The sequence below is a fragment of the Macrotis lagotis genome, chromosome 2 (genome assembly GCF_037893015.1).
Source record: "Macrotis lagotis isolate mMagLag1 chromosome 2, bilby.v1.9.chrom.fasta, whole genome shotgun sequence".
Classification (NCBI taxonomy): Eukaryota; Metazoa; Chordata; class Mammalia; order Peramelemorphia; family Peramelidae; genus Macrotis; species Macrotis lagotis.
In genome coordinates this window covers 253,996,720-254,019,118 of record NC_133659.1, presented here as the reverse complement: position 1 = coordinate 254,019,118, position 22,399 = coordinate 253,996,720, and the positions used below count along the sequence as shown (strand labels likewise).

General features: G+C 40.2%; 1 protein-coding gene across 3 annotated transcripts in view; it reads right to left on the bottom strand.

The window, feature by feature from the left end:
* LOC141514754 (integrin beta-7-like) overlaps positions 1–22,399 on the bottom strand; it is a 25,125-nt gene extending 2,726 nt beyond the window's left edge. Inside the window, exons 1-11 of one of the 3 annotated variants that reach the window (XM_074225820.1) lie at positions 22,345–22,397; positions 20,880–21,001; positions 19,901–20,110; positions 19,426–19,627; positions 19,176–19,346; positions 17,039–17,280; positions 16,439–16,597; positions 14,895–14,990; positions 14,666–14,755; positions 11,776–11,919; positions 11,306–11,499 (exon numbers count right to left, since the gene is read on the bottom strand). In XM_074225820.1, coding sequence (XP_074081921.1) covers positions 11,306–11,499; positions 11,776–11,919; positions 14,666–14,755; positions 14,895–14,990; positions 16,439–16,597; positions 17,039–17,280; positions 19,176–19,346; positions 19,426–19,627; positions 19,901–20,110; positions 20,880–21,001; positions 22,345–22,393 — 1,679 coding nt within the window. In that variant the 5' untranslated portion in view covers positions 22,394–22,397. Of the gene's footprint in view, positions 1–11,305; positions 11,500–11,775; positions 11,920–14,665; positions 14,756–14,894; positions 14,991–16,438; positions 16,598–17,038; positions 17,281–19,175; positions 19,347–19,425; positions 19,628–19,900; positions 20,111–20,879; positions 21,002–22,344 lie in introns of all 3 variants that reach the window. The other 2 variants (XM_074225821.1, XM_074225822.1) reach the window with 2 other exon arrangements.

The following is a 22,399-nucleotide window of genomic DNA, read 5'->3' as shown; positions in this document are numbered from 1 at the left end:
AGGGACTGCCCATTCTACTCTATGGACCCTAACCCAAATTCCTCTCCCTGCTAGTCTTCCTTCTGTGTACCTCTGCTCCTCTCTGATCAAGGAAGATTTAAAATGAAACTGGGAGACAAAAGATAGTAACTACCTATATCTGCTAATCCAGACACTAGAGGGATATAACATGGTGAGAAAGTTATCAGTAATATTTCATGGAAATAGTACATCTAAGAAAAGATATATAGTGATCAAATCTATAGAGTCAGATTTCTGTTTTAATGTATGGATAACATTCAAAATGAATTAGATATTAATCTGATATGGTCAAATCAATTTTATGTATATCACTGATATTTGGTGATATGCAACTAAGAACTAGAGGGCTCTCAAGGATCATATCTCACTCACCTGATGAGGATCAATAGAAAAATATAGAGAAGCAATATTGTGTAAGCAAGACCAACAGGCAAGAAGGAGGAATTAGATGAGGAATTTGAGGAACAAGTCATAAGTCTGGCACAAAGGCATGAGAAAACAATGAGAATTTTCTAGCTGTTGCTAGTCAATTGCCTCTCCCTCTGTCTTTCTGTCTCTCTTTTCCCCTTCTGACTCTCGGTTTCTGTCTGTATGTCTGTCTGTCTGTCTGTCTGTCTGTCTCTCTCTCTCTCTCTCTCTCTCTCTCTCTGATAAAAGAAGAATAGCTAATTAATTTTTTACTTTCTTTGGATTTTTGCAAGGAAACGGGGTTAATAAGGAAGAGATGGAGAACATCATTAAAACAAACTAGATGATTTCAATTACATTAAATTAAAAGGCTTTTGCACAGACAAAACCACTGTAACCAAGATCAAAAGAAATGTAGTAAACTGGGAAACAATCTTTACAACTAATGTTTTGGACAAAGGACTCATTTCTAAAATATACAGAGAACTAAGCCAAATTAAAAAAAAAAAAAGCCATTCTCCAATTTGACAAATAGTCAAAGGATATGCAAAGGCAATTTGGAGATGAGAAGATCAAAGCAACCCATAGTCATATGAAAAATTGCTCTAAATCATTACTTATTAGAGAAATGCAAATTAAAGCTCTGAGGTACCACCTCACACCTCTCAAACTGGCCAATATGACCAGAAAGGATAACGATCATTGTCGGAAGGGTTGTGGGAAATCTGGGATACTATAACACTGTTGGTGGAGCTGTGAACTCATCCAACCTTTCTGGAGATAAATTTGGAACTACTCTCAAAGGGCAACAAAAATGTGCATACCCTTTGATCCAGTAATACCACTACTGGGTCTATACCCTGAAGAGATAATGAAAAAGAGTAAAAACATCACTTGTACAAAAATACTCATAGCAGCCCTGTTTGTGGTGGCAAAGAATTGGAAATCAAGTAAATGTCCTTCAATTGGGGAATGGCTTAGCAAACTGTGGTATATGTATGTCATGGAACACTATTGCTCTATTAGAAACCAGGAGGGATGGGAATTTAGGGAAGCCTGGAGGGATTTGCATGAACTGATGCTGAGTGAGATGAGCAAAATCAGAAAAACACTGCACACCCTAACAGCAACATGCGGGTGATGATCAACCTTGATGGACGTACTCATTTCATCAGTGCAACAATCAGGGACAATTTGGGGCTGTCTGCAATAGAGAATGCCATCTGTATCCAGAGAAACAACTGTGGAGTTTGAACAAAGACCAAGGACTATTAACTTTAATTTAGAAAAAAAACCTGATATCTTATTGTCTGATCTTGTTATCTCTTATACTTTATGTTTCTTCCTTAAGGATATGATTTCTCTCTCATCACATTTAATTTGGATCAATGTATACAATGGAAACAATGTAAAGACTGGCAAATTGCCTTCTGTAGGGGTGGGGGAGGGAAGTAAGATTAAGGGGGGAATTGTAAAACTCAATATAAATAAATAAAACCTTAAAAAAAAGGAAATGGGGTTAAGTGACTTGCCTAGGGTTATACAGCTAAGTATTAAGTGTCTAAGGTCACATTTGAACTCAGGCTCATTGCTTTATCCATGAGCCACCTAGCTGCCCCAGCTAATTAATTTTTTTTTTTAGATTTTTGCAAGGTAAATGGGGTTAAGTGGCTTGCCCAAGGCTACACGGCTAGGTAATTATTAAGTGTCTGAGACCACATTTGAACCCAGGTACTCCTGACTCCAAGGCCAGTGCTTTATCCACTATGCCACCTAGCCGCCCCCAGCTAATTAATTCTTGACTTGACTTAGTCATAATTAAATTCTTTGAAGGTAGAAGAAGTGACAAGGGTAATTGCTCTTTGTGGCCTGATTTTGAATAAGGAGGATATGATTATTGAATTAGATCCTTGGAAGAAGTTGACCACAACATCTTAAAATTTAGGAAAGACAAAAAGCTGGACAAAATCTGATAGATGCTTTTGATTTTGGAAAACATTTCAAAAAGTCAAGATGAAAGATAGTTTGGATCTTAGGGGTTAAAATTCTAAAGGAAAGGGGCGGCTAGGTGGCTCAGTGAATAGAGCACCGGCCTTGGAGTCAGGAGTACCTGAGTTCAAATCTGACCTCAGACACTTCATAATTACCTAGCCGTGTGGCCTTGGGCAAGCCACTTAACCCCATTGCCTTGCAAAAAAAAAAAAAAAAAACCTAAAAAAATTCAAAGGAAAGCTCTCAAGAAGGAAATTCTGAATATTAGAAAAATGAAAATTCCCATAAAGAAGAAAAAAAGACACTGTTTAAAGAGACTAATGTGGATACATAAGAAAGGTACTGGGGTGGCTAGGTGGCATAGTGGATAAAGCACCGGCCTTGGAGTCAGGAGTACCTGGGTTCAAATCTGTTTCAGACACTTAGTAATTACCTAGCTGTGTGGCCTTGGGCAAGCCACTTAACCCCATTTGCCTTACAAAAACTTAAAAAAAAAAGGTACTCAGAGGCCAATTTAAGTTTTTAAAACACACATACAAACAAAAATCTTATTACACTCATTTGTTATAAGGTGAAAGTGACCCTCTGTTCTCAAAGAGAGTACACAATTTGGCAGGTTCTATCAAGCTCAAAAGGCTTCAAATATAGTACCTATGACAGATTACAATCCAAAATTTGTTAACACTAGTTGGTCCAACAGTGGTTGACCACTAGATTATGAATTCTTTGGCTATGATCACCCACTAAATACGTTAAAAAAATACAGACTGAATCTCAGTAGTCCCCTCCCATAGTGATCTTGACTTTTTCTTACCAATCAACAAACATTTATTAAGCACCTACTATTTACCAAGCTGTGTGCTGGGCATGTCAGAAGATCCTAAGAATAACATTACTTTTGTTTGTTTGTTTGTTTGCTTCTGCAACATAATAAGGTTAAATGACTTTCCAACAGCCACATAGCTAAGTAATTATTAAGTGTCTAAGGTCAAATTTGAACTCAGGACTGGTGCTCTAATCACTCCACCACCTAGTTGCCAATCACATTACATGTTAAATCATCTATAAATATTACCTTAATTGGGGCAGCTAGGTGGCACAATGGGAGCACTGGTCCTGGAGTCAGGAGGACCTGAGTTCAAATCAGATTCAGACACTTAAATAATTACCTGTATGATCTTTGGCAAGTTACTTAACCCCATTGCCATGCAAAAAAACTAAAAAAACAAAAACAAAAACAAAACAATATTACCTTAATTGTTGGTACTCTAAAAGAGATATTTTGTCCAATGACCAGTGGATTGAATAAAATAAGCATTTATTAAAGTGCCTACTGAGTTGTAAATGCTTTTACAAATATTTTCTCAATCCTCACAATTCTAGGAGGTAAATGGTATTATATAATCCCTATTTTTACAGTTGAGGAAATTAAAGTTAAATGCTTTGCCCAGGGTTCTATGGCCAGTAAGTATCTGAAGTCCAATCTGAATTCAGGTCTTCCTCACTCCAAGTCCAACACTCCATTCCCTGCCTCACCCAACTAATGATTTTATACATACTGACTTTCTCACTATAAACAAAACAAGAAGAAAAAGGGAATTTGTATTTCATTGAAAGGATCTTATTGGAAAAGCAAATAAAGGAGTTACTAGAATTCGTTTTTTAGTGTGCTTAAGGACAAGAGACAAAATTTCATGGGACATTTTTTCTTTTTTTTTTTTTTTTAGGTTTTTGCGAGGCCATGGGGTTAAGTGACTTGCCCAAGGCCACACAAGCTAGGTAATTATTAAGTGTCTGAGGCCGGATTTGAACTCAGGTATTCCTGACTCCAGGTGCTCTATCTACTGCGCCACCTAGCCACCCCAATTTCATGGGACAGTCAATCATCTTACCTCCCAGTATGAAGAGTATAAATAGATTATCTAGAAAATAATTGCAAATTATATGCCAACATCTTTTGTAACAGATGAAGAGTAAAAAAGATTCTACAAAAACCCTGACAGCCTCCAAACTACATCATCATACAACATTGATGTTTGGTGATTCAGTGCAAAGATGTACAGCATGGAAGGATGGCAACTGTGGTTTGGGATTTAGTTATAAAAAAGACCAAAAGTTAGTAGACAACTTAGAAATCTTAAATCTATATTATCGGGGTAGCTAGGTGGCGCAGTAGATAGAGCACCGGCCCTGGAGTCAGGAGTACCTGAGTTCAAATCTGACCTCAGACACTTAATAATTACCTAACTGTGTGGCCTTGGGCAAGCCACTTAACCCTATTGCTTTGCAAAAACTAAAACAACAACAACAACAAAACCCCCTATATATCATGAACAATTTCAAGAAGAGAATGGGAAGGTGATGGATATGCCTGGTTATCAAAATGCAGTTAAATCAAAATCAACTCTTTAATGAAAAAAAGATACAAAACAGCATCAAATTAGAGGAGATAACTATAAGATGACAAATCATTCCAAGCAATTCAGCAGCTCCAACCTGATATATTTAAAAACAAACTATTACAGAAATTTAATAGTCATAGTCACCACAATGAGAAGGTTCAAAGTGCCAGAAAGTCAACTTATTCAGTAAACACTGTTGAATATCAAAAAATATATTGCCAAAGGCAACAGTGTTTTAGAGAACATTTACAAAATATCATAGAAGATAATGTAAGATTCTGAGCAGTCTATTAACTCATGATACAGAAAAGGGAACTAAACAAACATGTAAAGAGCTAATCACCAGAATTACTAGGGGGCGGCTACGTGGTGTGGTGGATAAAGCAACGGCCCTGGAGTCAGGAGTACCTGAGTTCAAATCCGACCTCAGAGGCTTAATAATTACCTAGCCATATGACCTTGGGCAAGCCACTTAACCCCATTGCCTTGTAAAAAAAAAACCCTAAAAAAAAGAATTTCTGGACTATGGGGTAGCTAAGTGGCACAGTGGATAGAGCACCAACCCTGGAGTCAGGAGTACCTGAGTTCAAATCCAGTCTCAGACACTCAATAATTACCTAGCTGTGTGGCCTTGGGCAAGCCACTTAATCCCATTTGCCTTGCAAAAACCTAGGGGGAAAAAAACAAAAAGAATTACTGGACTACCTGAAAGCCATGAGCAAAAAAAAAAAAGAGCTTGAGCATCATCTCTCAAGAAATCAAAGAATGGAAAGCAGGATGCTCTCAGAAAAACCTGGAAAGACTTGCATGAACTGATATAAAGTGAAATGAGCAGAACCAGGAGAACATCATATACAGTAACATTGTATGGTACAATTACTATATAATGTTCAAATGTGAATGATATGCCCTAATACTCTAGAACAAGAGTAAAATAGAGATTAAAAGAATCCACTGGTGTGGCTAGGTGGCACAGTGGATAAAGCACCGGCCCTGGAGTCAGGAGTACCTGGATTCAAATCCAGTCTCAGACACTTGGTAATTACCTAGCTGTGTGGCCTTGGGCAAGCCACTTAACCCCATTTGCCTTGCAAAAACCTAAAAAAAAAAAAAGAATCCACCGATCACCTCTTGAAAGAGATCCCAAAATGAAAACTTCCAGAAACATTATTACAAAATTTCCAAAGCAACCGGGTCAAGGAAAAAATATTGGAAGCAGCCAAAAAGAAACAATTCAAATATTGTGGAGCCACAGTCAGGATAATACAAGAGTTAGCAGTTTCTACATTAAAGTACTATTGAGCATAATTCTTCAGGGGGGAAAATGGACATTCTGGGAAGCAAAGGACTTTCAAGCAATACTGATAAAAAGCTTAGAGTTCAATAGAAAATCTGATTTTCAAATACAAAGTTCAAAAGAAGCTTAAAAAGACAAAGAGGAAAGAAAAATCATAAGAGTCAATAACGTTAAACTGTTTACACTCCTACCTTGGAAAATGATACTTGTAACTCCTAAAAACTTTCTCATTATTGGGGCAAATAGAAAGAGTATACATAGAGATGCTGAATGTGAGTTGAATATGAAGGGATATCTAAAATAAAAATAAAAATAAGGGGGTGAATAAAAGGAGTGAACTGGGAGAAAGGAAAAGGAAGTAGAAAGGGGTAAATTATCTGACATTAAAGAGGAACCAAAGAGTGAAGGGGAAGATGGGGGAGGTGCAGGGGAGCATGTGAACCTTATTCTCATTGGGATTGATTCAAAGAGGAAATATCATACACACGCAGTTGAGTATAGAAATCTATCTCACCATACAGGAAAGAGAGGTAGAGGATAAAAGAAGAGGCCTAATGGAAAGGAGGGCAGATTGGGGATAGATAAAACTCAGAAACAAAACACTTTTGAGAATGGACAAGGTGAAAGGAGATTGAAAGGAGGATAAATGGGAGAAAACAGGATGGAGAAAAATATAGAGAAATAACAATGAAAAAAGTACTACATCAAATTTCTCTAATTAAAAATCTCATTTCTTGGGGTGGCTAGGTGGTGCAGTGGACAGAGCACGGCCCTGGAGTCAGGAGTACCTGAGTTCAAATCTTGCCTCAGACACTTAATTACTTAGCTGTGTGGCCTTGGGCAAGTTACTTAACCCCATTGCCTTGCAAAAAAAACCCCTAAAAAAACCTCATTTCTCAAATCAATAGGGAATGGAGTCAAATTTATATAAATAAGGTCCAATCCTCAATTGATAAATGGCCAAAGGATATGAACAGGAAGTTTTCTGACAAAGTCATCAAAGCTATCTATGGTCATATTGAAAAAAAAAATGCCACTGGGGTGGCTAGGTGGCACAGTGTATAAAGTACTGGCCTTGGAGTCAGGAGTACCTGAGTTCAAATCCAGACACCTAATTACCTAGCCGTGTGGCCTTGGGCAAGCCACTTAACCCCATTTGCCTTGAAAAAAACTAAAATAAAAAATGCCACCAAATCACCATTGATTAGAGAAATGCAAATTGAAACAATTCTGAGCTACCACACTACACCTATCAGATTGGCTAAGATAGCAAAAAAAAAGAAAATGACAGATGTTGAAGAGGATGTGGCAAAATTGAGACACATACATTGTTGGTGGAGTTGTAATCTAATCCAACAATCCTGGAGAGCAATTTGGAACTATGCCAAAAGGGCTATAAAACCATGCATACTCTTTGACCAAACAATACCACCACTAGGACTATATCCCAAAGATTTCATAAAAAAGGGAAAGTACAAAATATACATTTTTGTGAATTTATTAGTACACATGTACAAACAATATTTATTTTGGCAAAGGATTAGAAACTAAGAGAATGCTCTCCAATTGAGAAATGGTTGACCAAATTGTGGTATGTGAATGTAAAGATTACTATTGTGCTATAAGAAATGATGAGTAAGCAGATTTCAGAAAAACCTGCACTTATGTGAGCTAATGCTGAATGAAGTGAGCAGAACCAGGAGACACAATTAGTAACAATATTTTACAATGATAAACTATGATAGACTTAGCTCTTCTTAGCAATACAACAATCCATGACAATTTCAAAAGTCTCGTGATAGGAAAATACTCTCCACATCTAGAGAAAGACCTATGGAGTCTGAATACAGATTGAATACTATTTTCACTTTTTTTGTTTTTTCTTTCTAGTGCTTTTTCTCTTTTGTTTTGATTCTTTCATAACATGACTAATGTGGAAGTATGTTTAACACGACTATTTGCTGTCTTGGGAAGGGGGGAGAGGAGAGAGGGAAGGAGAAAAATTTTGAACTCAAATCTTATAAAAATGAATGCTGAAAACTATCTTTACATATAATTGGGGGAAAAAAAACCCAAAATGCTATTAAGTTTTAAGTGGAGGTGGGGGGGAATGGCAAGCAGGATGCTCTCAGAAAAACCTGGAAAGACTTACATGAACCGATGCAAAGTGGAATGAGCAGAATCAGGAGAACATCATGTACAGTAACATTATATAGTACAATAACTATATGATGTTCAATTGTGAATGACTGAGCTATTCTCAGCAATATAATGATCCAAGACAATTATGAAAGACTTAGGAAAGGAAAAATGCTATTCATCTCCAGAGGAAAAACTGATAGCATCTGAATGCAGAGCAAAGCATACTTTTTCTTTACTTTCCTTATTTTTCTTGGAGGTTTTTTGTTTTTTTTTCTCTTTCACAACATGAGTAACATGAAAAAATGTTTTGCATGACTGTACACATATAATCTATATCAAATTACTTTCCTTATCAATGAAGGAGGGAAGAAAGGAAGAGGAAGAGAGAAGAGAATTTGAAACTCAAGAAATTTTAAAATAAAATGTTAAATATTGCATCTATATATGATTGGGGAAAATACTTTAAAAAATATTTACAGATGGCAGAGAGCTCAAATTAAGAGCTAATATGTTCAGATAATAATATGTTGAAAGATTAAAATAGGTTTATCTATTAAGATAAAATACAGGGGCAGTTAGGTGGCTCAGTGGGATAAAGCACCAGCCCTGGAGTCAGGAGGACCTGAGTTCAAATCCAGCCTTAGATACTTAATAATGACCTAGCTGTGTGACCTTGGGCAAGTCACAACCCCATTGCCTTGTAAACACTAAAAGAGAGAGAGAGAGAGAGAGATAAAAAAACAATAGGTACTAATGTAAAGTCCTACATTTTGTTTTTGGGAGGGTTTTTCATGCAAAGGGGTTAAGTGACTTGCCTAAGTTCACACAGCTAGGTCATTATTAAGTGTCTGAGGCCACATTAGAATTCAGGTCCTCCTGACTATCAGGGCTGGTGCTCTATCCACTGCACCACCTAGCTGCCCTCTACATTTTCATTTAAAAAAAAAAAACACAATTGCACAACTACAAGACAGGGAAGACATGGGTAGACAACATGAAAAATGTGGAAAAGATCTAAAGGTTTAAGTGAACAACAAGCTCAATATACATCAAGAATGTAATGAAGTGGAGCAGCTAGGTGGTGCAGTGGATAGAGCACCGGCCTTGGAGTCAGGAGGACCTGAGTTCAAATCTGGTTTCAGACACTTAATAATTACCTAGCCGTGTGGCCTTGGGCAAGCCACTTAACCCCATTGCCTTGAAAAATCTAAAAAAAAAAAAAGATTATAATGAAGCCACCAAAAAAGCTAATACAATCTAAGGCTGAATCAGTAAAAACAGAACATCAGATTGGCTAGTGTGACAGAAAAAAGAAATGATAAATGTTGGAGGGGATATGGGAAAACTGAGACATTAATGCACTGTTGGAGGTAATTCACTGATCCAACCATTCTGGAGATCAATTTGGAACTATACCCAAAGGGCAATAAAATTGATCGTACCCTTTGATACAGTAATACCACCACTAGGTATCCCAAAGAGATCATAAAAATGGGGAAAAGACCCATATAGAAGAATATTCATTGCAGTTCTTTCTGTAATGACAAGAATTGGGAACTGAGAGGAAATGATTGAATGTAATATTTCTATAAGAAACAATGAGCAGCCAGGTTTCAGAAAAGCTTGGAAAGATTTACATGAATTTATATTGAGTAAAGTGACCAGAACCAGGAGAACAACATATACATTAATAGCAACATTGTGTAATAACCAACTTAGTTTTTCTCAGCAATACAGTGATCAAAGATAATTCTAAAAGACTTGTAATGGAAAATGCCATCCACATCTAGAATATTATACACAATTAACAGCAATATTGTATAATGATAAACTATGATAGATTTAGCTCTTCTCAGCAATACAATGATCCAAGACTATGGAATCTGAATGCAGAACAATGCATACTATTTTCATTTTTTAATTTGTTTTTTGTTTTTTCCTTCTCAGATTAATTGCTTTCCTAAGGTAGTGGGAAGGAGAAAACTTTATAAAAATGAATGTTAAAAACTATCTTTACATATAATCGAACAATTAATCAATTAAGTTTTAAAATAAAAAGCACAGAATAGGCTAAGTAACTTCTGTCCTGGTCAGACCACATCTAGCATATGATGACCACTTGGAGCACTTGGAGCTGACTCAACATTATCCTCACTGTCCAGTTGAGAAAACAGAGATTCAAGAAAGTTGAGAGTTGCCTTCAGTCACACTTCTGGGTAGTCTTAGAGTTGAGGGTCATACCCTGATTCCGCATCCGGGATGCTCTACCCAGCACCATATGTGTTCAATATGGCCACCACCTTTCAGAAAGGACTTTCATAAACTAGAGAACAGTCAGATTATCTAGAGGACTAGAATCCACAGAAGGAATGGTTAAAGGAATCAGGCATGATCTGTCTGAAGAGGGGCTCATGTTTGTTACTTAACATCACATGCCAGAGTTAGGTACAATGGATAGACTTAAAAGAAAGGGAGATTTTTGGCCCAAATTAAAATTCAAGAGCTTCCCCCAAAATAGTACAGGCTATCTTAGGAAGTAGTGAGTTCTCCATAAGTGGCCAGAGAGACTATAGAATGGTTTCCTATTTGGGTATAGGCATCTGATTTCTCCATTCTGAGATTCTTTGATTTCATCAGAGCCCTCCTGCCTCACCCCTCCCCAGCCTCATTTCCTGCTTCCCACCTCTCACGAAGGGCTTCTCTATTTTCTACTCTTCTCCCCTCAGTGTTCCCACATGTCAAAGTCCTCAACCTTCTATTCCCCAAGCCCTACCACAAAAGGAATAATGGTGAACTGAGACCTGGTGGTGGTGTCTCAGGATATGTGAAGGATATAGAAAGGAGCTTGGTAAGCAACCGGAGGAATAGATGATAAGGAGAGAAATCCTGGAACCCTGACAGTACCAGGGGATAGAATTTAGTGGGGGCCAAGGGCTATCTGGGAGAAAGGAGTTCCTGAATGAGGTTGAGAGAAAAGTCTGGGTAGGAGCAGTTCTAAGAGGACAGGCCTAATGAGCACTAGAGGGAAGGGGGCACCCCTTACCTGCAGATGCCACACTGTAGGTCACCTTGACCATGGCTGCAATGGGAGGCTCGTAATTGTGCATCACTGCAATTACAGTCACACAAAGTATGCAGCTCCACATTCAACTCCTCAGAAAATCCAAGAGCCCGTAGTTTTAGAAAGTGGGGCATGGGGAGGCAGCTGTTGGCTTTGATCTTTAACAAGAAATTCACCTTTTGGGAGGAGACAGGATCAGAACACATGAGATCCACACTCATGACTCAAAAAACTCCAAAGGAGGGGATCACACACACACATACACACAGACACACAAACACAGTGCCCAAAATCTCATCTCATTCTAGGAGTATACCTCAATAATGAGCCCCCCCCCCCCCGCCCCCGCCATTGCAAGGTCTAGGATCCTTCCTTGCTCCTCTCTTTTCTCTCCATGCCTGGTTTCACTGTTTCTCACATCATTTTATTTCCCATTCCTACTCCCATCTCACCGTTTCATTAATTCGGACTTGATTACACTGGCCTTTGCTTCCTGTGTGCTTCCAGATCTCAGAATCACCACACAGGGATTCAAAGGAAATGTTGATCCCACTAGGAAGTGTTGAATGCTCCAGGGTCACGGTGGAAGACAGGTTCTAAGAGAGGGGGTTGAGAATCACAATGAGGGTGCAAACCTTTCCCACCACCCCCCACAAATTTCTCCCTAATCCAATAGTCTGTTCTGTCCTCTGCTAAGGACCCATTTTTGTTTGACACAAGAAAATAAGAATTTACAAAGGTCCTATGCTGGGCCCTTTTAGGTCTTCAAAACTAGAAAATTTTAGTACAATGTCCCTACCCTCAAGGATTTGAGAAATAGGACAAATAAGTCAAAAATCACTGATCTAACTAAAGCACTGTTGTTGTTGAGAGCTGACTCAACTATTCTGAAGAGCAATTTGGAACTACATCCAAAGAGCAATAAAAGTGGGCATACCTTTTATCCAGGAATACCACTACTAGGTCTGTATCTTAAATAGATCATAAAAAAGGGGAAAGATAAGGGTGGCTAGGTGGCGCAGTGGATAAAGCACCAGCCCTGGAGTCAGGAGTACCTGGGTTCAAACCCTGTGTCAGGCGTTTAATAATTAACTAGCTGTGTGGCCTTGGGCAAGCCACTTAACCCCACTGCCTAGCAAAAAAACAAAAAACAAACCTTAAAAAAAGGGGGGGGGGAAGATCTACATGTAATGTATAAAAATAGTTATAGCAACTCTTTTTGGAGTGGCAAAGAATTGGAAATTGAGGGATTACCCATCAAGTGGGGAATGGCTGAACAAGTTGTGGTCTGTGAATGTAATGTACTACTGATGTTCTGTAAGAAATCATGAGTGGAAAGACTTCTGAAAAGCCTAGAAAGACTTGCATGAACAGATGATGAGTAGTGAGCAGAATAAGAACATTCTTTTTTTTATTTTTTGGTGTTTGTACAGTTCTATTTTTTTTTAATTGTTAATGTACAGGTATTGGCACATTTTAATGCAAACTACATACAGAGAGCTTTCCTAAAATCTAGGAAAGTGGAATGTCAAGGAAGTCAACAAAACACGAAAAACTTAAAGTGCTAAAACAGGAGGCCCTTCACAAAATATGTTCACTGAAACAATTCATGTGTCATTTTATATCCTTCATTTTGCAAATGGCAGTGAAAAACTAATTGGACTAGAAGGATATAAAGAAAACTAGGGACAGGGCAGCTAGGTGGCGAAGTGGATAAAGCACTGGCCCTGGAGTCAGGAGTACCTGGGTTCAAATCCGGTTTCAGACACTTAATAATTACCTGGCTGTGTGGCCTTAGGCAAGCCACTTAACCCTGTTTGCCTTGCAAAAACCTTAAAAAAAAAATAGGGACAGCTGATGGCAGTAATGGCATAAAATATTTTAAATGACAAGAGACCAAGATCAATTATTTTAGACCTGCTTAGTATTAACTTCCCTTCCACAGAAGGGAAAAATAAGAGATGTTGGGATGATAACAACAACAATAATATGAAAATCATCCCCCCTTCCCCCTCTATCTCCTCCAATAACAATCTTGTGGCTAATTTTGTTCTAGGGGGGAAAAACAACCAAATCATAAAACTTGCAAAGTCACTTTGCCCTGAAGAGATCAAACCCCTTTTGTTCTTTTGGGTACAGTTTTGTGAAGTAACTAATTAAACAAAAGGAAAAATACTCCCAGAGTCAGTGAACTAAAAAAGTTGTTACATTCATTATTTTAAATACTTAGATTATGAAGAGGTCTAGGGTGTTACATAGTTAGAGGTAGATACAGGCCAAATAGTTAAGAAGAACATTCTTTGATGATCAGCTATGATGGAATTAGCTCCTCTCAGCAGGTCAGTCCTCAAGGACAATCTAAAAGACTTTGTGATAGAAAAATGCCATCCATATCCAGAGGAAAAAATTGTCAAGTCTTATTGCAGAGCAAAGCATACTTTGTTCACTTTTTAAAACTTCTTTTGATTTATTTTTCTTTCCCATGGTTTTTTCCTTCCTTTTTGTTCAGATTCTTCTTTCACAACATGACTAATATGGAAATATGTTAAACATGGTTGTGCATGTATAACCTTTATCAGATTGTTCACTGCCATGGGGAGAGAGGTGGGAAAATGTGGAATTCAAAAGTTTACAAAAAAGATGAATGTTGAAAACCATCTTTGCATGTAATTGGAAAAAATAAAATAAAATAAAAAGCAAAAGGGAAAAAGCATCAGGTCTAGGAGTCAGGACACTTGCATTCTACTCCCATCTCAATGTGTAAATTTAGACAATTCACTATCCTGGATCTCAGCTTCCCCATCTGCAAAATGGTAGGGTTGGACTGGAAATCAGGGGTTTTCTACAGCTGCTTGTTTTTGTACTACCTATAAGCTGAGAATAATTTTTATATTTTTAGTTTTTTTTTTTTTCATTTAAACATGTCAAGATCATCTTTAGGTGGTTGTGGGTTGGCCCTCAGTTTGATGACTCCTGGACTAGAAGATGATGTCAAAAGATCATTTTGGACTCTGACATCCAAGGAGTCTAGTTGAGAGAAGTGATCCAGAATAGAAATACTAAGAGATGTAAGAAAATTAAATTAAATCTGCCCAAAAGACTGCAAATTGTTAGAGATTAAGGATCATACCTTACTCATCTATATATATAAAACCAATTATCTTGTGGGAATAGGGAAGAAGGAATGAAGGGAGTTCAAATAAGAACTGACTGCTAAGATATATTTGTTCTGACCACCCAACCAAGAAGCCCAATTCTTCCTCGAGGTTTCCTTCTCCATCCTCCCCCACTCCCTCCAATAATCTCCTGTGCTTCCCTCCCCCAGCCTAGTTCCAGCCTTACATTATATGCATCTAGGATGAGCTGCACAACATTACTGGAATCTTCCTTTAGCTCTCCCACAGCTGACTTGGGGATCAGCCTGCTCAGCTCCTAAGGAATCATAGGGATCCTTAATTAGAGAAGTTCTAAGGGAGAGGAAAAAGGGATCGAATTGACCAAAACTGAGGAGAGTGGAAGGTTGGAGTCAGAGGGGAAATTAAGGGAAGACAGAAGTCTAGAAAGGCTTCACCTGGTAGATTGGCAATGCAGTACTGGTAACAGCAAAGATGGGTTGGATGTTGGCAGCAGATAGAACTTGGGCTATTTGACCCACAGAAGGATAATCCTGAGAATCAGAGAAGACAGAATAATTTTACATATATTTGTATCTAATTGTACAGCAACATTTTAGACTTTTTCAGATCAATTTGTCAATAACTCTGCCTTTGAGTTTTGGAGTTTTTTCCCCTTCCTGATAACCATCTCAGGAGTGAGGAGGAGGGAAAAAAAAGAAATTTATATGATAACTTTATTATATATTTAAAAGAAAGAGAAAATTGTACATAATAGATTTGAAGTTTGAAGTACAACCATCTCTATAAAAATTATACTATGTTATGGAAATGCTTGTTTTATTCCAAAAATTAAAAATGAAATAAAATTTAAAAGTACATGTACTTGGCAAAACTTAAAAAAAAGAAACATAGGGAACAGATCATTTCCACAAACCCACAGGTCCAGTGACCTGGATTCCTTTGTTACTATCTAGAAAAATCCATGAATCTCTTCTCAGAAAAAATGTTTTCAAATTTATAAAATAAAATACAGAGAATTTTAAAGGAAATGAGTTCATCATCCAACCTTTCTGGAGAGAAATTTGGATCTACGCCCAAAGGGCAACAAAAATGTGCATACCCTTTGACCCAGCAATACCACTACTGGGTCTATAGCCTGAAGAGATGAAGATAAAGGGTAAAACCATCACTTGTACAAAAATATTCATAGCAGCCCTGTTTGTGAGGGCAAAGAATTGGAAATCAAGTAAATGTCCTTCAATTGGGGAATGGCTTAGCAAACTGTAGTTTATGTATGGCATGGAACACTATTGTTCTATTAGAAACCAGGAAGGATAGGAATTCAGAGAAACCTGGAGGAATTTGCATGAACTGATGCTGAGTGAGATGAGCAGAACCAGAAAAACTGTATATCCTAATGGCAACTTGGGGGCAATGATCAACCTTGATGGACTCGTTCATTCCATCAGCGCAAGAATCAGGGACAATTCTGAGCTGTCTGTAATGGAGAATACCATCGGTATCCAGATAAAGAATCTTGGAGTTTGAACAAAGTTCAAGAACTATTCCCTTTAATTTAGAAAAAAAAAACCTGATATCTTATTGTCTGATCTTGTTATCTCTTATACTTTATGTTTCTTCCTTAAGGATATGATTTCTCTCTCATCACACCCAATTTGGTTCAATGTACAACATGGAAACAATGTAAAGACTGACAAATTGCTTTCTGTGTGTGTGGGGGGGAGTAAGATTGGGGGAAAAATTGTAAAACCCAAAATAAATTAAATCTTTAATTAAAGGAACTGAGTTCAATTGAAATACAGTGATTAAATTTTTTAAAAAAATTCAAGTACCCCCAGATGAAGACCTTCTGCTTTAAATAAGGGGGGGGGGGGGTTATGTAGTTAGGCAGTTCCAGGAGGATAAAAAGGCAGGGAATGGGACTTGAATGATAGAAAGGGATGTAGGGCTTAAGGTGTGAAGGGGGAACGGCTCTCACAAAGTCTTCGCTTCGGCTATATAAACCATTAGCATCCAGGTGACAGTGTCCATCGCTGGGCTTGAAGATACCACCCAACTTCCCATCACCTGCTGTGTGAAATGTGTCATCTGATGTATACACCAGCAGCCGGGACACATTTCTCCAGCCAATCTGCTCCTGTGGTACAACAGTGTGATAATGAGATAATGAGGTAAAGAGGAAATATATCTCCTACCACCATAGTCACCTATCTGGTGGCAACATTTTAAACTTTTTCAGAGATCAATTTGTCTATAACTATGTCTTTGGTCTTTGGGGTTTTTTTCCCCTTCAAACCCTCTAAGTAATTCTCTGTTATTCATATTCCCCTGTTCCCCTAGCCTCTCTATTCTTTTTTATTTATCTGTCTATTTTTGCAAGGTAATGGGGTTGCTCAAGGTCACACAGCTAGGTAAGTATTAGGTGTCCAAGGCTGTGCTCTAATCACTGCACCACCTAGCTGTCCCTAGTCTCTTTTTGTCTTCTTAGGCTCCCAAGCCCTAGTTTCCAGCATTCCCCCACCCATCAAACTCAGACTACCCTTGTTCTCCCTCTCCCAACATACCCACACAAACACACCTGGCAGAGGGCAGCCTGCAAGATGGCATCAAAACCCCCTTCGGGTGAATCTAGGTTGCCTGACACACTCTGCTGTTCAACTTTATGCTCAAAGGCAGAAGCATTATCAGTGAGAGGCAGCAGATGTCTGAAACTAAAGGGCGGCTGGCATTTTTCTAGTTTTGAGGGGCATGGATTTTGAAGCTTGGAGCGCACTGTGCTCACAAAGGGCAACACCGTCTTGTCCACAAAGGAACCAAAGCCTGGAAGAGTGAGAAGAACAGAATTCTAGGAAATGAATGAGAGACATGTACAGTTGCATCCCAGGGAAAGGGGGACTCAGAACTGCCCTAAGTATAGGAGGCAAATTTTAGCTGATACCCTCAGAACCACAGAATCAAAATCTGAACAGAAATACCCAGATGAGCTATTGTCTAACTCCTACTTCTTCTTTGGCAATTAAGTAATTTGCCCAGCTGGTAAGGCTAGATCTGAACTCAGAGCCTCCTTACTCCAAGGCTTACCTATCCACTTTTAACACCTAGCTGCCCCTTTCTTATCTGCTTGTAAATAGGAAAGATATTCCACTTATCTCCTGAAGCCTGAAGCTATTCTACTTTTTTGGGAAATTATAATTATCAAGAACTTTCCCCCTTATGTCAGATGTAAAACTGTCTTTACAAATATCCATCCAAAACAAATCTCTTCCTCTTTCAGCCCTTCACATACTTGAATATAGTGGATATATAGTAGAAGGATTAAACATTGGGAAATAGAATTTATAGAAAAGTCTATAGGACAGGCTTTGGGGTGGAAAAGATAAAATGAGTAACTGAAGCTTTCCAAAGGGGAAAGGAGATTTAAAGGTCAGAGATTCTTAAAAGTTGTGGAATAAGCAGAATTTAGGAAAGGGAAAAAAATGACTTGGGAAATAGGGTTAGGTGGAAGTAGGTGGACCAGAGAAAGGGAGTTTTGTGAAAGTGGAGGTCTAGGGGTAGAGGGATCTAAATGTGGAGCTCAGGTTAGGACAGGGTGAATTGTGTACAAAGCTAGTGGCATCTGTTGGTGGAGTTGTGAACTAATTCAAACGTTGTGGAGAGCAATATGGAACAATAAAACTGATTGAACTCTTTGACCCAGCAATACTATCTCTAGAAGAAATCATAAAAAAATGAGAAAAGTCTCACTTTTTCCAAAATATTTGCAACAGTTCTTTTTTAGTGGTGTAGAATTGGAAATTGAGAGGATGCCCATCAATTGGAGAATAGTTGAACAGTTATGGTATATGAATGCTATGGATTATTATTGCTCTATAAGAAATTATGAATGGTCATACTGTAGAAAAGCATGGAAAGAACTAAAGGAATTGACATTAAGCAAAGGGAGCAGAACCAAGAGAACATTGTACACATAAACAATAACATTGTATGTTGACCAACTGTGATGGATGCAGCTCCTGTCAGCTCTTCAGAGAGCTAGGACAACCCTGAGAGACCTGTTAGGAAGAATACCATCCACATCCAGAATAAAAAAAACCCAAACCCCAAAATCATAGAATCTGAATGAATACTGTTGATTTTTTTAGAAAATGTCTCTAATGTTTTTCCTTCCTATCCCATGGCTTTCTTTCTTCTCCCTTAGTCCTAATTGCCCATATACAAAATGACTAATATGTGAATAAGTTGAACACAAATGGACATGAGCAACAGTTCACTAGACTGTTCCTTGTGAGGGGTGGAGATATGGGGCGGGGGAAGAGAATTGAGTAACATAAATATGCAAGCAGATGAATGCTGAAAAACTTTCATAATATGCAATTGGAAAAATAAAATAAAATCTCAATCAAGGCCAAAGCTACTTGCGAGTCCCAGATCCCACCTCGGTGGGGTTCAGACCTTTACAACTCTGGTCTAAGAAAGTAGAGTCTCGGGGCCACTAGGTGGATAGAGCACCGGCCCTGGAGTAGGGAGGACCTGAGTTCAAATCCGAACTCAGACGCTTACGAATTGCCTAGCAGTGTGACCCTGGGCAAGTCACTTGCAGAACAAACAACAAAAACAAAACGGAATAGAGAGTCTCGGCCGGCGAAGGGAAGGTCGTAGGAGATGGAAACCCGCCGGGGCGCGCCTGTGGGGTAGACTCGGGGTGCCGGACTCACCGATGCGCACGGAGCGGGTGACCCCGCGCAGCTGGGCCAGCAGCGCCTGCCCCAGCTGCCGCACGCGCTCCAGGTCGTCTTTCATGGAGTAGCTCAGGTCCATGAGGTAGTACAGGTCCACCGGGTAGCCCTCCACTCGTCGGAAGCGGACTCGCAGCCCTTGCGTCTCTCCTGGGGGGGGGGCGGTCATCATCCCTCCCAAGTCCGGCCCCCCCGGGCCCCCCCGCACCCCGCTTTCCCCCCAGCTCACCCCGCCGCAGCTTGATCCGAACCCTCTGCGGGGCCAGCTGCGTGGCGCGGTCACCCCGCGCGCCCTGGCTCAGGGGCTCATCCTGCAGCACCTCCTGCTGCCCTCGGGGCTCCTCCAGGGCCTCTGGGGGGCAGCCCCGGGCCAGCAGCTCCTCCCGCCGGCCGCAGCGCCTCGCCTCCGCCTCCCCAGCGCGGGTGAAGTTCTGCGGGCCGGGGGCGGCAGTCAGGGGGCTGGCACCCTGGCAGAGCCCCCTTCCAACCCTCCAGCTAGCCTCGGCGTTGCAGCTGCCCCCTCCCCATCCGATGGGCCCCTTCCCTGCCCAGCTTTCCAACCACCGACCAGGGCCCAGGCCCTCAAACTTCCTGTAGAGAGTGGAGAGTGACACCGAAAGAAAAGAGGGGCCCCACTGCTACCCCCCACCCCCACAGAGCCACAGACCTAGACATGACCAATCTGCCCCAAATCTGCCTCTCACCAGTTGCTTGCACCAAGCACAGCTGTAGTGGGAAAAGATGCATTCCCTACAGGAGGAGGCTGATTGACAGGACCCAGAAGGTGACTGATGGGCATCTTCCACCTCCAGGGTCTCCTCCATAGAGGGGATCCCAGCATCTGACCCCCTCTGGTCACTGCCCAAGGCCAGCAGGAGCCCTAGGAATATGGCAAAACCTCCAGATCTCATCGCCTACAATGGAAAGCAGGTGAAAGGACTGAAGGTGTTCAGTGGATCAGCCTTTAAGCTTGGCCTGTAGTCTCCCCCCCTTTCAATCCCCACCCCATCTCCTTATCTCCAAACCCCAGAGTTTCACTTCCCTCCTAAAAGTCAGTAGTTCTCTAAGATTTGGGGTGGGGGGTGGGGTCAGAGAGAGGATAGATCAACCTTAAGGTCCTGAGGAAAAGGGGAACTGTTCAACAAAGTCAGAACAGATTAGTTTTTTCATCTTCAGAAAAGTGAAAAAAAAAAATGGAAAAGAAAAAAATGGAGGGAACTGAATTGACATGATAGAAAGGCCAGCAGATTCAGAATTCAAAAATCTGGGTTTTGGATCCAGCAATTCTGTAAGAAATCATGCAGATTATTGGCTTTTCTGGACCTCAAATCAATTGATAAGTCAAACATGTATTAAGCACCTACTGTATGCAGAGCCCCGAGGAGCTAGAAAACCACCTATTTCCAAAACAAGATGCTTAATAGTCTAAGCAGAAAATGAAGGACTAGAGTTAGATAATCAGAAAGATCCCTTTCCAGAGATGGGAGGGATATAAGTATAAAAGAAGAAAAGACTAGCAGGAGACAGATAGAAGGAACTGGGAAGAATGACATATGGAAGAAATAAAAAGAAGAGCAGGGAAATCAAGGTTAGATTGTTCTAAAGATCTTGGGTGGGGGAAAGAAAAGTTTAGAGTTAGTAGGAAGATATTTTCTCCTACCCCAGAGGAGGTCTTAAGGTCACCTGAGCTGAAGGCAAGATTGTAGCACTGGCACTGCTGCAGCACCAGGTGGACTTTTGTTGCTGTACCAATGCAGACGAGATATCTGTGCACACTTCTTCCAAGAATAACTGCAGACCCGGAGCTAAGTCAGTCCAGGTACATGAGAAGAGGTAAGAGAAAGGCAGAGGGATAGAGTGGTTCCCCCTTTTCTCTCTACTGTCCACCCAATCTCCAGACTCAGGCAGTGTAGTATATCTGTACCACTACCACTCCACTTTACCATGCCCTTTGGGGGGGCCTACTACCTAGCCCCAGTCTAACCTCAATGTGGTTGGTGTACGTGTTTGTGAGGAGAGAGATGATAGCACCTTTCCTGACTCTGACTCATTTCCTACAAAGCTCAGGGCCTCCACCCTTTTAGAACCCCTTACCCCGTGGAATAAACTCAAAAAATAGTCTTTATACCTCATCCAACTGATTACTCTTCTCCCCTTTTGGAAGATTATGCTTTTTCCACTTAACTCTGTCCCCCAATTCCTCTTCCACCCAACTCTGCCTCTGTTATCCCTTTTTTCCTCTTAATTCTACCTTTCTTTTACTCCAAGTCCCATTTTTACTGGTTCTCTGTCTCTGTCCACAATACTCTTCTCTCACCAAGCCTCTTCCTTTCCCCTTCTGCTAATGCTCCACCCTCTTTGTCTTTCCCCACAATCCTAACCCAGATCCTCAAAGTCCAAAATGTGTTTTTCCCCCTTAATCCTAATTGATTTCTTTGGTTTTTCTCTTTTCATTTGTAAGTGCTGCTCATTCTTCCTTTTAATCTTCCCATTTCTCTGATTTCTGTTCACAATAAAGTCCACAGTCCCCTTGTTATTTCCTTCTTTTTAACACTGGTGTGAAAACAAAGCCTAAAATATCAATACCTTTGTCCCGAGTTACCTTCCTGTTTTAGCAGTGACCCTGTTAAAAGGCCAGTGTCCTTGAGGGACACTAGAGGATGGAACCAATGCCTATTGGCCCACCAGGAGATGATGGTTACCCTCTTTTCCATAAAGAACATCAGCTCATTTGGGAGTCTGAGGTGGAAGAGTTAAACAGATATTAGGAACAAGAGATACTGGGTTGGAAACCAGGAATTGCAAGTTAACTTTGGGATGCTAAAGAAGACCCTCCTATCTTTACATCTTTTCTCTCTCTCTCTCCACTTGTCCCAGGCCTAGAGAAAATGCAAACAGAGGTAAGTGTGCTTGGGGGTTATAGAGTTTGTGTCCCCTCAGAAGCAGGAAGGGACTTGGAGTCCTCTGAAAACCTAAGCAACAATCATGATTCCAGAGTAACTAGCTGTGGGATTCAGGTCCTCGTATTGGGACACCTAGGTGTCCAGCCTTACCAGTCCAGAGAATTTCCCTTTCCCTTGGAGGCAATTAAGACAAAAAGAACTTGGAGGGAGTTAGGGGTGGAGGGTTAGGGTTCTCCAGTACTCACAGGTGCAGAGATCTTCCTCTGGTGGTATCTGTCTTTGTGCTGTTTGCATCTGCTT